The sequence below is a fragment of the Charadrius vociferus genome, unplaced genomic scaffold (genome assembly GCF_000708025.1).
Source record: "Charadrius vociferus isolate BGI_N301 unplaced genomic scaffold, ASM70802v2 scaffold167, whole genome shotgun sequence".
Taxonomy (NCBI): Eukaryota; Metazoa; Chordata; class Aves; order Charadriiformes; family Charadriidae; genus Charadrius; species Charadrius vociferus.
In genome coordinates, this window is record NW_009649460.1 from 69,968 (window position 1) to 86,737 (window position 16,770).

General features: G+C 37.1%; 1 protein-coding gene across 1 annotated transcript in view; it reads left to right on the forward strand.

The window, feature by feature from the left end:
• PDE7A (phosphodiesterase 7A) overlaps positions 1-16,770 on the forward strand; it is a 43,137-nt gene that overhangs the window by 10,302 nt on the left and 16,065 nt on the right. Inside the window, exon 3 of the mRNA XM_009889777.1 lies at positions 4,304-4,387. Within this exon, the coding sequence (XP_009888079.1) occupies positions 4,304-4,387 (84 nt within the window). The remainder of the gene's footprint in view (positions 1-4,303; positions 4,388-16,770) is intronic.

Below are 16,770 nucleotides of genomic sequence, written 5' to 3' on the forward strand. Positions count from 1 at the left end.
ACCTCTCAACTAAAACTGGAACATTTTACCTTCCTTTAGAGGTCTTGATCACTTTAAATAGGAAACAGTGGAGGCAAGCTACTGCGTAATGCAGGTGCACGCTCTTCTCCGGTAGCAGTTGTTTTGTTGTATTCCTTTTGCTTTAATTCTGGCATATTTGGCTGACCTGTCATCTGTTTCTTCAACAAATATAATAGGAACTTTAATCTATGAAGCTAGTAATTCTTTCTGGAAATCCTGCTCTTCACAACTTCATGACTTGGGTGGTTTACCTTGAGGTGGTTGTCATAATTTCTGCTCCCAGCTGTCCTCCGCGATCTCTGAGATTTCTGCCCCTGCTCCAGAAGGCCTCAGCTCCCCAAGCAGCTGCTGCATTGTTACTGTGCCACACTGGAGTATTAGGGTAGCACGAAGTATGTGCTGTGTAACCCTAACGCACAGGGATGTCAGCTATGGCATTTCAGCTGCCCCGTAAGTATCGGAGCTGTCCTTGCGGTGTGAGCAGGAATCTGAGAGAGGGCTAGGAACTATGTCTTAAGGTAAGTTTTGTTACAGTCCTGATTCCTTTTCAGTTTTCAGTTGTAGCTGCAAACCTCCCTCTTACATTCCTTCTTCCACTGTTTCTTCAGTTTTCAGTTGAGTTTCTGCCTGTGTGGCCTTTGTCTTAAAAACGCAAGCAATCCTGGTCACACAGAACTATTCTGGAAAAAAAAGCTAGTTAAATACTCAGCCAACAGATATTTTGTTGTGTTTGTGCACAAAATCAGGCTTTGAAAGGAAGGCTTCACATTTTTTAAATCTTTCTCTTGATTCTTTGGATTCACAGAAACTCTCAAAGAGGAAAAAATTGTTCCTGGAAATTGTTCCACTGTTATTAAGATGCTGGACTTGAATGTGTTCCCCTAAGGAAACAGAGGAGTCTCTTCAGAGTGGCTAAAGAAGAGACACTTAAGATGAAAACTGTCAGCTTGCTACCACTTCTGCCCCCCCCCCCCCCCGCCCAAGGAAATTTACCTATAAGCAAATGGTGTGATCTGATGGTTTCAAAAGATTTTGTAACTACTTTGATATTTTTTTAAAAGGTCTAAATAAACAAAAACTATGCATAAGTTCTTTTGTTATAGGTGTTGAATTTTAATTATCTTTCAGCTACCATGCAAATGATTGGCCCTGAGGTTGGACTTCTGTTGCTGTTTGAAGGAATTATGTAACAGTGTCCTTTTGTCGTAGAAAACTAGCCTTAAATCTGAAATGTCATGTGCCTTTACCTCTGATGATAAGCATGTCTCCTCCTTAAAATTCAATTCTGTGTCATTTCAGAGTCATAGAGTTATAAAAAAGCTTGTGCAGAATTTCCCAAGCAAATCGATGCAAATATGTTATGTTGTGTGCAGGCATGATGACGTGGGTTCATTTGGGATCTATTGATCTTTGCAGGCCAGATTAACTGAACAGTGAATGCATAACGATGGTCCAGTATTTCTGGATGTTTGGGGCCTCAATATACATATGCAGTAGAGATTAGTCTCACTGGGCTAATAGCACATCATTTCATAATGCAATAACATGCAGCCAGTCTGATGCTGTTCCTTTTTGTGCTTCTATACACATAGACACTTCAAATAAATGTATGGTATCTTCAAATTCCACTTGTACCAATTTTTCCAAGCACATTTGTTGTCTGAAATCTTGAAAAATGCAGTAGTTCCATACAATGATTATGGAGACAGCTCTTCTGCCTTCATTTTGGCCCAATAGGAATTTCTACTTTGTTTACTGTGCTAAATTCCTGTCCTGTAGAAGTGATATCTCTTTCCAGAATAAATCCAAATATATTCTAAAAAAATTCATCCATTTTTGAGACCTTGACTCTTAAAATACCCTCTGCTGCTACCCTGATCAAGGAGACAGAATTTTAACAACTACTCAATGAAAATATTTTTCTTTCTTTTCTGAGAACTTCTCATTTCATACGTATGCAAATAAATACCCTCATTTTACTGTTATCTTATTACAGTTGCCTTTCTAATAGTTTGCCGTGTGCATTTTTAGTAAATCATTTCTTCTTTTGGCTAACTATTCCTGTAAATATGTTCTAATAATTACTATTAAAAGCAATGTAGTTAGTTGCACTGCATTTCACCTGTAGACAGTTTTTCTTATTTTCCTACTCCAGATTCCACAACATTGTGGGCATTTTAAGGGTAACAGGGATAGTGTTATTCTGTCTATGCTGTTAGACTGGGTACTTGTAAATAAATAAAAGAACAAAGCAGGGAGAAATTTTCTGGGTATCATTTATCAGATGAACCTGCTTGTTTTGTTATTTGCAGAATCCGTGTTAGTCTTCAGGTATTTTTCTGTGAACTCTTCCTATGCTTGACACTTTGAACAAGTAAATTGTTCACCAAAACCTAGTTGCACATTGACTGAAACTATTTGGTAACTCACGTTACGGTTGGTAAATTTTGAAAGTTCAGACTGCCTTGAAATCTAACTATAGTTCATGAACGTTATATCACCTTTTTTGTAAAAGATAAAAAATAAAAAAATAACTACAAAAAACTCTTATTTTTCTTTTCATTCAGCTGGTGAACTCATTCACACAGCTTTACTATGACTGATTTCCCAGATAAATATGGGTGAAAGGTAATGAAAGTCACATTTTCCTCTGTGTAAATTGGTATTTTCACACACAGCTACTAATGCATTTATTTGCCGCCTCTTTTCCAAGATTTCCTCCCTTTTTCCTTTTTACTCATTTATTTTGTAAATAAAATTCGCCAGTTGCTTGTGCCTAACAGAAGAGTTCTACAATTTGCTGCCTCTGTATTGCCTGGAACAAGACAAGCCTCTTGCACTCCGCTCAGATGAATGCTTGAAACCTTTATAAGTAACATATTGTCAGTGGTCTGAAAAATAATATTTACAGGTAGTGGTTGGGTAACTTTCCTTGCAGCTCTGTTAAGGCTTTCAGTTTTGAAAAACCAAAAGGAGTAATAACTGAAAACCACATGTATTTGGTATGTTTTTACTGATATGTGAACTTTAGACTCGTTATTTGGGGAGCCTTGGGTCTACTTATCTTTTTGTGGTCCTTCCAGTGTGCCTCACAAGATAACATTCATATGAATTGTGTTACTATAGATATGTCAGTGTTTATAGATATCTATCTCGAGAAAGATACCTATTAAATATTAAAAGTATATTACTGAAGTTTTAGTCAATGTCTCTAGCTGTTTTCCCACTTAAGTTGCCTGCTTCAACATTACAAGTTAGGAGGTCGGAGAAGAAAAGGGAGAAGCACTCACAAGATGTTAGAATATTATCAGTTGCTGGAAATTAAATAGCTATATTTTTATTTTGTTCTTTTAACGTCAGTGTTAGTTCCTTCTGTTCAAATGAAAAATCACTGTGTTTAAAGACAGGAGAATACTACACTTGAAGGATTTTCATAATTAGAAGCCAGAACACTTTTACATCTTGAATTTCACTTTTTTTTTAGGATTTGAGGAGGGAAACATTATTGCATTTGATCCTCAAAGTTTTGCCCAAATTTGTAACTGCTAAAGGATTTAAAGTGAAAGCTTTTGATCCAGGTGAACTACTTACATTAATGCATACGATTACCTAATGAAAGAATACTGATCAGCTTTCAGCTGGTAAAATGCATAAGTAGAAATCATCTAGCATGCTAAAAGATTCAGGTTGAAACTAACTGCAGTGCAAAATAGTTTGATAAAATTTTAATACTGAGTTTTGGTATTTTAATAGGCTCTTGTGTAATATTCAAACAGCTGAGCACAAGTAAGTAAATGCTAGTGGGAAAATATTCTATTATGTAATATAAACCATATTGTAACTAGCTTATTTGCTAAAAGCTACCATTTCTAGAAGCCGAATCTTTTTTGTACTGTACAAAATGTTATCGTTTTATGTGTGTTACTGAGGAACAAGTCAACCTTTAATGTTGTTGTTTCCTGTCATATTAAGGTGCATTTTTTTACCATACCGGTGTAGCAAGCTGTTCCTAATTTCATCTGAATGCTTATCACATGCTTCTGGCAACATATGCTTAGGCAGGAGAGAGTTTGACGAGAAAGCATGCGATTGCATGTTTAACAAGTCTTCAAACTTTGTTTTGAATTTCACCTTTAAAACAAAAAGCATTGAAATAGGCCTCTTGTTTGAATAACCCTCCTCCTTTAAGTACATGAATCTTTACCCCTCCAGGCTATGTTCATTTGCATTGTATCTCTGCCACTCTTCCACACTTTTATTTCACTCTTGACCCTGTTTCTAGGAGATGTGCGAGTAAGAAGTCGGGCAGGATTTGAAACAGAGAGAAGAGGTTCTCATCCATACATTGATTTCCGTATTTTTCACTGTAAGTATTTAAAAGCAGATAAATGACAAATAAACAAAGGCTTCCATCAATTTTAACTACTGAGCCTCTAAAAAATAAAGTTAGCAACTTATATAGCAAGACTATTTTTTATACTTCTCAGGAAAATCTTTCATGCTACTTCATTACCAAAAATAAAAGAGGAAAATCTCACTGCTAATTTCGTGTTTGTTTGTTTTTTTTTTTTAAATATAGTTTAAGCTCATTGAATTTAGACCTGAATCCCTATGAAAATGAAGACTATCTTAGATACAGCTGTGTGTGCCGAGTTCTTACTTGGCAGACACAATCAGTTGAGAAGAATACTTTCCTGCTTTTATAAAGCAGCAGAGGGGTCTGGTCCAGGATGGTGTTTGAAGAGAATTACAGTAGATGTCAATATTCTTGACCTGATCATAATCAATTAACATTACATATACTCAAACGTGTAGCTAGGACTTAGATTTTGGACCTAGACAAATCTTAAGTGAAGATTAAAGTGTTATAAGGAAACAGCATACTAAATTTTTTTGATTATGTGTTTTAGGAAACATTTTTTTCTCAAAGTGTTACAAGAAGAATACTTTTAGATAATTTCACCTTTTTCTCAATATTGTTACAACTAAATATGTCAGTAGCTGTTGTAATATAAAAACTTTTATAACCACCATAGCAATATGCAGCAAAGGTGCAGGCCATTTAAATCTGAATTAAATTACACCAGTGATATTAATGTATTAAGTATCTATACAAACATTGTATCAGCACAAGTCCAAGTATTCTGAATGCAATGGAGAGTGATAGAACAACTATTTCATGGTAACAAGTGTGGTTGTTGTAATTACCTTATTAATAAAAACGAGTGGCAGAAACTGTGCTAATTAATACTCTGATCTTAACTGAAGTTACTCTTTTTAATCACTAGTGAAATTTAAAACTCTTAAAACTCAGTTTCATTCAAAAGTTAGTATCATAAAATAGGTGAGAAAACAAAGTTTGAAGAGTATGCTATATGGATTTTTTTTCAATAAAGAGGATAAGAATTCTGTCTCAAGTCCTGATAATTCTGTTGAGTATAATAAACATTCTCTGTAGAAACAGCATGCGATTTATGAATTACATAACTATGTCTTTTTGTGTGTATATATATGTGGCATTTCATGCTGATACAGGCAAATACTAACAGAAATATTAAAAGAACTACCTGTTAAAAGGTAGTCATAGATGATATTATTGCTGTTGTCAAATTAACTGTGTTTTCTATGGTACTCATCGTGCTGTTTCTTTCCATCCTTATGATTGTGCATCAGACAGATCATGACTAATCAGGAAAAAGATTTTCACACCCTTTCTTCTTGCCCCTACTTGTTCAGGCACAGGCACCAACTTTTAGCAAGATCAACTGTGGTGTCAGATGACAGCAAAGAATGTTGCTAGGAGGCCCAAAAAAATTCTTTGGCTATAACTTCCCTCTGGAGTCAGCTGCTGTGGCAGTCTTCAGAGTTGCCATATTATAGTCAGTTTGGTGGTTTTTTTTGGTTTTTTTTTTTTTTTTGCACTTCAGGATTGTGGCCTGTTGCAGCATTGCTCTTTGACTTAAGGCTCCTGCTACTTTGTGGAGTTTCTTTCAAAGTCACTACGTAATTCAGCCCCATCTCTCACCATATCACTAGATTAATTTACAGAAATGTTGTGGGTATTTTTTTTTATCAGTAAAATGTTTTCTTTTTCTCTGCAATGCTAATTGAGTCCTGATCAGTGTTTCCTTAATTGTTTTAAGCAAAAGAGGTTTAGTATTGTCCTATCAGACTGTGGGTAGAGAGAAATTGTGGGAATCAGATTAGACCTCATTTTTAGGATATTCTCCCTGCCCTCCCCTGGTAACTCCAGAAGGATTTTGCCACATAGAGCGATGGCTGAAAAATGTTCACCCATATGAGCAAGAGACAGCATGTGAGAGGAGCCAGCTGAGCCAGCCGGCTCTTCTTTCCTTGGGGCAAAAACTGGACTGAAAAGGGTCTCTTCTGCAGCTGAGGCAGACTAAACCATCTGAATGTTGGCTTCTCTCCCCGCCCCCAGCTGCATACTGAACATCAGTGACGCATGGGTATGCTTCCTTCATGGTGTTTGTGAAGTTTCACTCTAACTTTCTTCTATTATCCACTAACTCGACTCTGTGGTTCTAAATATTTTGCAACGATCATTGCTTACTTGTTTTGCAGATGACAATATACTGGCTATCATCCACAGTTTTGAAGCGTTATTGCCGTTTTGTATTTTGCTTAGCTACGTTTTGTTGTTCAGCATTATTTTCTTTTTCTGTCAATGATGTTTTGTGAAGAAGCTGAATGTCTTTCAGGAAGTCCAGCTAATAATCTGAGCAGTTCTCTTTTTCCAGTATTTTATTAATAAGCTCGTAACCCAGTATTTTATTGGTAGATTTGAAGAGCATTGAATTTTAAAGGCATTACTCTATTTTCAGGAAGCTACTGCTTTTTTGTTTGTGGTTTTCTTTTCTTTTTTTTTAATAATCACTTCTGTTTCATAATATTATTTTTACTTGCAACTTCAACTAGTGTTACCAAAGTAAAGTTTGTTAGCATTTAGTTCTTAAGACCACTACTGTTTCTTCTTAAAAGTTTTAAACTCAGTGTTGGCATCTTAATCCCAGAGTTCTGTAACTGGCAATGAATACTCAGGTTTCTAAATTGGCTACAAGAGTTCTCAACAATAACTTCTTTCTAGGAAATTCAATTTTAAATTGATTGTTGGAAAAATATCTTCATTGCAGTTGCTAGAGATGGTGGTATGGGAGTCATACCTGAGGATTATTAAATGCTGGATTTGACTGATGGTCAAACTAAATTTGTTGGGTGGTAGTTTTCCTTCTATATTATCTGTTGTTCTGGAAGTCACGTTTTTATAGCTAGTCAAAGGAACTAGCCAGGAGGAATTGCAGATTTTCATTTCAACAAGACTGCTTCCCAATGAATGGGGAAAGTCAGGGCTGTATTCTTCATGTTGGTTGGTAATTGGTTAACATCAGGGCATCAATTAGTAGTTTTTCTGTTACTGTGGTCTGATTATGTCTGTGTGGGGTGGGACCGTGGGCATGAACTCAAGTTAGCAGCTAAAAGCCACCATTTCTGGAGAGGAGAGAGCAGCCACATAACTTTCTTCCTCAGAAGTAAATTTTTACCTTAAATATAATGGTCTGGTTTTGTTCAGTGGATGTATGTGTTTCACAGTTGCACAATAAATTGCATACACTTCAATATTTTATTGAGTTGAATATAGAGCACTGTATCTACTTTTCACTCCTCAGGTAACAAGCAGGGCGTTTCGCAGTTTACCGTCTGATAACCCAGCATGTACTGTTTGGTTTTCAGGGAAGTTACTGAAAAAGTGATTGCAGTGGTTATGACCACTCTTGCTCTCTGCTGGTTTACAAATAGACTACAGTTAACCTGATTACTTTTAAAATTTTTTTACATTACTCAAGACATCATAGATAGTAATTCAGTCTGCAATATTGACAGAATAAGTTGATAAAAGCTAACGCAAAAAAAAAAAAAGATCTTTGGTAGAAGAATTGGTATACGACAGTATAAAAATATTTCCTTTTTCAGAAATAGCAAACCAGCAATAAAATTTTAGGGTTTGTTTTCTTCCTATAGAGACGTTGCCAATAATGTCTATTGGTTTTATGTGCGTGTGTCTGTGTGTGTATATGTATACATACATACACTTAAGAAACTTTAATTATGTTTGTGAGGATTTTCTAGCATGCACAAACAAAAGCATATCTGCTGTACCCCAATCACTCAGTGTTTCACCTGAAAAAAATAAAAATGAGCAAATGTGCTTGGTCATGTGTACTGTATGTTATAGTGAGGAAGTGAAGCCAAAATGAATAAAGTGAATAATTAAGATAACAGAAAAAATGCTGGGTACTGTCTTATGCAGATACAACTTAAATTAATGCTTTCTAACTTCCTTGTTAGAAAAGGGTTGTTGGATATAGTCTGGAAGACTCAGATAAAAACCGAATACTTTGGTTCTGTGGAGGGGAAACATCTTGCTTTTCCTGTTGTTTCCTCACCAGAATTGGTAAGATCTTGTCAAAAGGTTTTCAGAATGTTCTCCTTCCACTCTAGTCTGAGCACACTCCTATAGGGAGATGGTGATGTTGCCAACACGTGTGGCTCTACTTTGTTTTATAGATAACTGAATATGTCACACCTGTGAATTAAAATACCTTAGAAAAAAGGGGTTTTTGAGTTAATCAGTATGTTTCTGTAAGCATTTAGGAATGACTCAATTTTGAATCAGATGCTTGCATAAAGTACACTACTCCATGTAGGAGAGAAAACCATGTGATGGGAACTTAAGACTTAATTAAGACTTAATGATTCTTCTCCTTAATTGTGTATGGAGCCTTTTTAGCTGAGAAAGGAAGAGTTTAGGTGACATTTGTAGGTGATGAATAAATCTAATTACCTTTAAGAGTGCAAACACATGAAGAAATCCCGGAGTTTATCATTGGTATACAACTTTGAGAGTATTTACTTGGAAATTGCAGTTCACAGAACATCTTATGCTACTTTGAGATCTGGCAAAGATGTCAGCAGCTACTGTTTGCAATGTTGTTTTGAACTTCCCATTTTTTCGCTCACAAATCCTTGGAAAAGGTTTACCTTGGACAATGAATTTAGACTTCCCTTGGGTGAGAGGCCAGAAGTCAAAGAAGGGAGAAGAGTTCAAATCCAAATTGATTGCCTTAAACAATTTGGGAAAACTTTGTGTAACAGCACCTGACGATGCTTTTGACAATACCTTGTAGAGGTTGAGATAAAATGAGCCCAGATGAAGCTGAATGCCCTTTTTTTGTCTCAAGAAAACAGAGGAATTGCCTAGCTGAATCTGGTTAAGAGTTCAACAGCCTACGGTGAAGAAGGATCAGTTTCATAACGAATAAAGTCATGCAAGAAGATTTCTGTGTGGTCATAGGTTGAATGAAGTATTTGTTTCCCTGTGAAAATACCAGCAGCGAGGAGTGAAAAGCTTGTGCTCAAGAGATATCTCTAAAAGCTGCGTTTCTGGGAAGGATGCGTTCTGAAATTGTCATCTAATTATTCACAGACCATATTGTTCAAATGAATTGTTTTCCTTAATGTGAGAGAAATTTTGACTTCAGTTTAGTGTGGAGAATGCAGTCACACAAGGGGAAGTCACAGAAAATGTCCTAAATACAGCTTTGGCCAGAACAAAACAGTGAAGAAAAACTTGAAGTGAAAAGTGAGCTTGGTTAAGGAAGATGTCAGGCTAAAACCTTCCAGTTGAGAATACAGGACAGATTTTTATTTTTTTTTCCTTTTGCTATCCTAGATGGTTATTTTACTTACAATTTCTTACTTTCAAATTTCTGTAAAAGAGCCTGTGTGCTCTGGAGTCTTGCACTGGTACAGCTCAATATTTTATTGCTGAGGTAAGTTTGACCTTAGAAGACACAGCCACATTCTAGTTTGTTTTTTTGGTTTTGTTTTTTTTTTTTTCTTTTCTTTAGAACCTCTCCAATGTGTCTCTTCTCCAAGTAGTATATTTTGAAAGGCTGTTTTTTGGGGGGGTTGTTTTGGTTGGTTGGTTTTTGTTTGCTTTTTTTTTTAATGCTGAACAATTTGGCATAATATATGTGACATTCTTCTGATGTTATCTTTGCTCCCAGTTTGACTTTTCTGTTGACAGTCATACAAACTGTTAAAGGATGTTATTTTTATGTCAACCACAATGTGTCATTTTTGAATTCTTCTTTCATTTCTGGGGGTGAAAAATAGCCAAAGAGGATTACTTGCTGGTTCAGTCGTTCCATTGCTGTAGAGCTGAGTAATTCTAGAACACCAAAGGATGGTGTTTTTGAAAGATACCAAGAAAAAGATCTGGTCGTGGTCTGGAATATATCATCCTTCTTTTGGGAAAAGAGTTGAACTGTTGTGTCGTGTACTTGTTTGTTCTTCAAGAGCATCAGTATCTTGATTAACACTGCATAAACCACTTTTGTAAGGGCTATATGTGTATTCTGATCATATTACTCTAAATATTTTGCTTCAGTGAGGTTTGTTAGCTCACGGTATACTGTTGTGAGCTACAGAGTTGCCTTGCCCACTGGGTGGATTCAGGTGAAGAAAAAAAAAAAAGTACCCAACCGCAGGATTGCCTGAGTTATGATTCAGTAAATGGGTAAGGAAGAATATGCCTTGTATATACTGTTTCCTTGTCCTAACATAATTGCAGAATGTTACGTGGTCCAGCACAGGAATGGCATTGTTCAATTTACTCAGTTTTGCATTCTTCTTGAGGTGTTTGCAGACACGTTACGGGGAGCCAAAATTTAAAAGAATTATATGAGTAGAATCCTTTAGATATATTTTCACAGTGTTTTCTTTACCCTTTTGCTGCTGTATTATTTTAAAGGTTTACAGTGCCACTGGAGAATTAGCATTTAGTTCATACTGAAGTAGTCTAATCCCTGCATTTTGAGTGATTTCTCTCAAATTAGCTCTGTTTTGAGCAGAGGATTGGACCAAAGGACTATCAGAACTCTCTTCTGTCTCTTCCAGCCTAAATTATTAACAATATTCCGTGGCTCTCTAGTTTGCTAAGGCAGTATTTCATTCTGTAAGATCTTTCAGGAAAGGAGTTATCTTTGGTGGTGGTGATACCTAGCAGTTGCCCTCCATGAGGGAGGATCTGTTGAAAACTACTAGAGTTTTTCTGGAGTTGTGGTACTACTATAGTTTCTTGAAACTTAACAAATTTTTCTGACTCCAGTCAATCAAAAGACACTTGCAAAGCCATGTTTATTTAACTAATCCTTAACTCACAGCATATTTTCTGGTGATTGTCATTATTTGGAAAAAATGTATGAATGTGTATATAGATACATATATATATGATATGTTAAAACCAAAACAGTCTGGCTTAATTTTTTTTAAGCAGAAGAGGGGGTATAGTGCCTTCTGATGATGCTAAGCAGGGCTTCAGAGTGGTTCTAAGGAAGATAGGAAGTATAATAAGGTAACTTAGTTGCCAGTAATCTTTATATGTAACTTTAAAATCCTTGCTGAAATTATATTTTCCAAACAAAGTCATAGTTTTATGGAAGACTTTAGTACTGAATGTCTTAAGTACTTTAAAATGTAGATTGTGAGTGGAAAACTTTAAGAGGAGCTAAATAATAAAGACAGTATGCTCAAATACGCATTTCTAATGGTTTGATGGGAATAGATGTGAAATTAGAATGCTTATGGGTCCCTCTAGTGGTGTGAAATGCTAGGTAATACTTTCAAACTATTCATAAATAGAAGATGATTTGTATCCTGGAAAGCCTTAGAAATATGGTTATACTTGGCATGTGAAATTGAATATTTCTTTCAAATGCATATATTTACAGGTAGTGGAAACTTTCAGGTATTATTTCAGGTTTGGTGATGGTATCTGCTATGTAAAAAAATAAATGTGTAGTTTGGTTTCATATGGAAAAATTGTGAGAGTTTAATTCCATGAAAAGAAGAGATTTCCTTGAATTTTTTAGGAAAAAACACTCCTCTGGTGGACCTACACACCTCAAACTTCATCTTTCATGTTCAAATGTAAGAACGATCCATCCTCTCAAATATTTTTTTTAAATTCCTTTTTCTCTTAGTGGCAGAGATACCTGAAATCCTCGGTTAAGCTCTTTCTAGTGCTAATAGCAAAATTTAGTTATTTTTATCACGGATAATTTCTTATTTACATTTTGGGCTGTAGCAGGGAAGAAATTCTTATGCTGGGTAAGCATTGTTTAGACCAGGACCCCATCAGAGGCTGTGAGTGTTTATCTTTGCATTAAAAGAAAGTTGAAGCATTTTGGTAGGATTTGAGATTTATATTAATAAAAAATTAAACCAAACCATAATTAAGTTGTCATTCTTCCTTTTGTTATCTGTTCTTACTATACGAAAGATGCAAAATTCTGAGAGTAAATATATCAGTATGTTATGATTTTGTGATTGTCATTTGCCTTTTCCCTACTTATTTTGTATTTTTCTTTCAGCATAGAAAAATAAATAATATCTCTGTGAAATGTGATAAAATTATTTTTTTAAGTTTTCATGAAGTATAACACAAAAGATTGGGAGTGGGAAAAGATTAAAATAAGTGTCTTGGAACACAGATGAAATCTGTTGCATGAAGACAACTTGCATTATTTTCTTGTTGTATATCCATAATTTTAGCAAAATAACTGACATTAGTAAACAGAATTACTCCTTTTTTTTCTTTTAGAGAAAGGCATTTTTTATTCTACCAGCTATACTTAAGATGCTTAGAAACAAGAATATAATCATTTTAATAAAAAACCTTGGAAGTAAAAAAAGTACTTTGTGTGCTATTCTAACTTTAAGTAGGGCATGAAGAATTGAGAAGGGAAGAAGAATGTGATGGGAGAGCTGCTGCCGACTAGGCACAACGACCTGTGGTTTCGGTCCTCTCGTTTATTGCACTGAAGGCACTTCTGAATGAAGGCTGGAGTTTGCTTCTTAACATGCCCGACAGCCTGATTTTGCTTTCCTTCCCTTTCGATTCTCGAGACTGTAATATACCGTAATACTGTAATTACCGTACTGAGACTGTAATATACAGTCATATACATTTATTTATTTTCTCATTCTATTTTGTCCTTAAGCTGTCTTTATCTCTTAAGAGCAAATGGTCACTATTGGATATTAGAAAGGCATTTAGCACACCGAAAGCCCCAAATGAAATGAAGGGCGTTTGGGCTGGGAGGAGGGATGTTTGTGCAGCATGCTTTTTCTTGAGCAAATGTAACGCACTCTTCACCTTCTTCTTTCCATTACAAGTACATTGCTGAACCTTGCTTTGGTAGGGTCTCTGAAATTAGCATCTCGTTTCGTGACTCATGATAGAAGAGAGTAGGCTGACACTCTTATTAATCATGCATATAAAGGGAATGAGTTTTCTGCTTGTGCCAGGAGGGAAATACCAAGTTGCCATTGCACAACTTGTATCATTTAGTTTACCAGTCCTTCCTGTGAACTTGTCTTTGCTGGTCTGCCGGAGCACAAAGCGGTTGATTTTTGTATCCTTCATAATAATTTATCTGTCAGGAAAAGGAAACTGCAAACATGGATGCTATCAGTGTTCCTGCAGCTTAAGAAACTAGCTTTTTTTTTTTTTTTTTCCTTCTTCTTCTCCCCCCATTCCCCCTCGAAAGCTAGCTATTTTCTTTTTCAGCCTCCCCTTTAAATTAATTGCCTGTCAAACCTCCACATCTGACTCACCTATTCTGAATTGTCCCATAGCAAATGTTTAGCTGTTAAAGAGGAATTTGGGTTGGTGTAGTCTCCCTGAATTAGGTGTTCTGGAACTGCAGAGGGCTGGGAGGGCACAAAATCTCTTTTCTCATTTGGAATTTATTCTGATCGTTGCAGATCTAAATGATAGGACGTGTGGTCAAGCTGTTATTTTACCTAACTTGGGCTATATATGTGGAATAAATAGTAGTTCAAAGGGAAGGGCAAAGCCCTGCCCCTGGGGAGGACCAATTCCAGGCACCAGCATAGGCTGGGGGCTGAATGGCTGGAAATCTGCATCCAGCTCTGGAGTCCCCAACATAAGAAAGACATGGACCTGCTGGAGCATGTCCAGAGGAGAGCCACAAGGATGATCCGAGGGCTGGAGCACCTCTCCTATGAGGAGAGGCTGAGAGAGTTGGGGCTGTTCAGCCTGGAGAAGAGAAGGCTCCGGGAAGATCTTATTGCCTCCTTCCAGCACCTAAAGGGGGCCTACAGGAGAGCTGGGGAAGGGCTTTTTACTAGGGCATGTAGTGATAGGACGAGGGGGAATGGCTATAAACTGGAAGAGGGCAGGTTTAGATTAACCATTAGGAAGAAATTTTCACTTTAAGGTTGATAAGGCACTGGAACAGGTTGCACAGAGGGTTTGTTGAGGCCCCATTGCTGGAGGTGTTCAAGGCCAGGCTGGACGTGGCCTTGGGCAACCTGGTCTAGTGGGAGGTGTCCCTGCCCATGGCAAGGGGGCTGGAACTCGATGATCTTCAAGGTCCTTTCCAACCTAAACCATTCTATGATTCTATGAAAGCAGCTTGGCTGAGAAGGAACTGCAGGTTCTGGTGGACACTAAGTTGACCATAAACCCAGCTGTGTGCCCTTGTGGCCAAGAAGGCAGCTATTGGTATCCTGGGTGATCATGCCCCTTTATTCAGCGCTGGTGAGGTCACGCCTGGAGTGCTGTGTCCAGGTCTGGGCTCCCCAGTACACAAGAGATCTGAACATGCTGCAGAGTCCAAGAAAAGGTCAGGAAGATGATTTAAGGGACTGATGAGGAAAGGCTGAGAGAGCTGGGAGTGCTCAGCCTGGAGATGAGAAGGCTCAGGGGAATCTCATCAATGCCTATGAATATGTGAAGGGAGGATGCAAAGAGGACAGTCAGGCTCTTTTCAGTGGTGCCCAGTGCCAGGACCAGAGGCAATGGCACAAACTGAAATATGTGAGGTTCCCTCTGAACATCAGGAAACACTTTTTCACTGAGAGTGACCGAGCACTGGCGCAGGTTGCCCAGAGAGACTGTGGAGTTTCCATCTTTTGAGATATTCAAACCCCATCTGGACATAATTCTGGGCAAGTGCGGTATAGGTGGCTCTCCTTGAGCAGAGGAGTTGGACCAGATGACCTCCAGAGGTCCTCTCCACCTCAACTGTTCTGTGGTTCTGTAATAGCAGCATTGCTGCTGGGAAAGCTGGAATGAAGTAGTCTTTCTTGCTGTTTGTTTGAATTACATCAGCTGGAACAGTGCTCTTTTTCTTTTTTTCTTTATTTTTTTTTTTTAATAAGGGGGAGGAAAAGCAGGATTAACGTGTAAGAGTAGTGGTTTACAAACTGATGATAAGTTAGAGAGTAAAAATATTTTTAAGATGAAAAATAGCATATTACAGAGAGTGGTGACTGTTCAGCTTCCCAGAGAACTAATTCATTTGCCTCTGTACACACATCATCATCAGAAAAAAATAGTGAAGCAAAAACATGTGCAACCCCCCCAAATGTCTTATGAAGGCAAATATAGGTTGAACACAAGCCTATACTGTCAAATTATCGCATTTCTGTGTTCTGCTGTGCACTTGCTGACAAAAGCTGCTGTTATACTTGTATTACCTACATCATACTGTTCTGCTAAAGATTAGCAGGTGGCATCTGTGACAGTGAGACCTATTTGTAGCATGACAGCAAAATTAGGTTTTTGTTAACTATAGGTCTGTAAAAGAGCACTTATGATCAAGAAAACTACCTGTACTTCCAGAAGAGTGCTGATTTCTCCTACTTAAATATTTTGTTTCACTGAGATTTAGTGAAGTTCCTGGATTTTGTATGTGACTTTGTGGACATTTTAGATCATTCTATGACCTAAATATACCCATTTTACATTATTTGATTTCAAACCTAATGACTTCTGTTCTGAAATTGGGATTTTTAAGGGACTGGGTCAAGATTGAGGGGGAAAAACTCCTGACCCGAAACCTAAGCTGTGTTAACAGGAGCAGCTGTATTGCTTCCTGCATCTCTCTTCTGCAGGCTGGCAGTGCTCAGACTGTAATCTCTTCTTAACAAATGTGGTTAGAAACATTGGTAGAATAATGCAGTATGACAGAATCTATTTCTTTGCCTGCTGTACACGTGAATGTTGCTTTATAGGCAACCTTTATCATACGTTGTACGCTTGCTGGTGTAACTGGCATATATATATGTACCAGTGTCTCCAGAGGAAGCACCCTTGGCCTTAATTATGATGATGTGAAGAAAGATTTCACATGAAGTTGTCTGTGTTAGCCCTTTGAAACTGATGGGTTCTTCAGTATTTTGATGGTGTTTCAGGCAAGTCTTGAAAGAGTATTCCCGTTTTGTCAATGTAATCTCTGTTAGCGCAGTCTTGATGTAAAATGCTGCTGCATTTAATTAGGTTTGTATGTTTGCGCAATTGTCAGTTCTGTTCAGAGGTGTTTTATTAGTGTAAATTGGTACTTAATATATTCATGAATTAATGTAGAACAGGAAGTATGTTGGAGCTTCTGCAGGGAGAAGAATTGATATGGATAAAAATTTTTCATATGTAGAATTAAACTGCTTTCACTAGATATTACCGAGGTTTTTAATTGAGGCTGTTAATAAGGCCACACATTCCCCTGTACAGTATTTTAGGCTGACTTTAAGAACAAAAATTTTAACTGCTTACTTCACCAGTTTTTAATATGCCTTGTTCTTGGAAGGGCAAGAGGTCAATGCTGCAAAGTTGAGCTCATGTTGGTTTTAAGCATC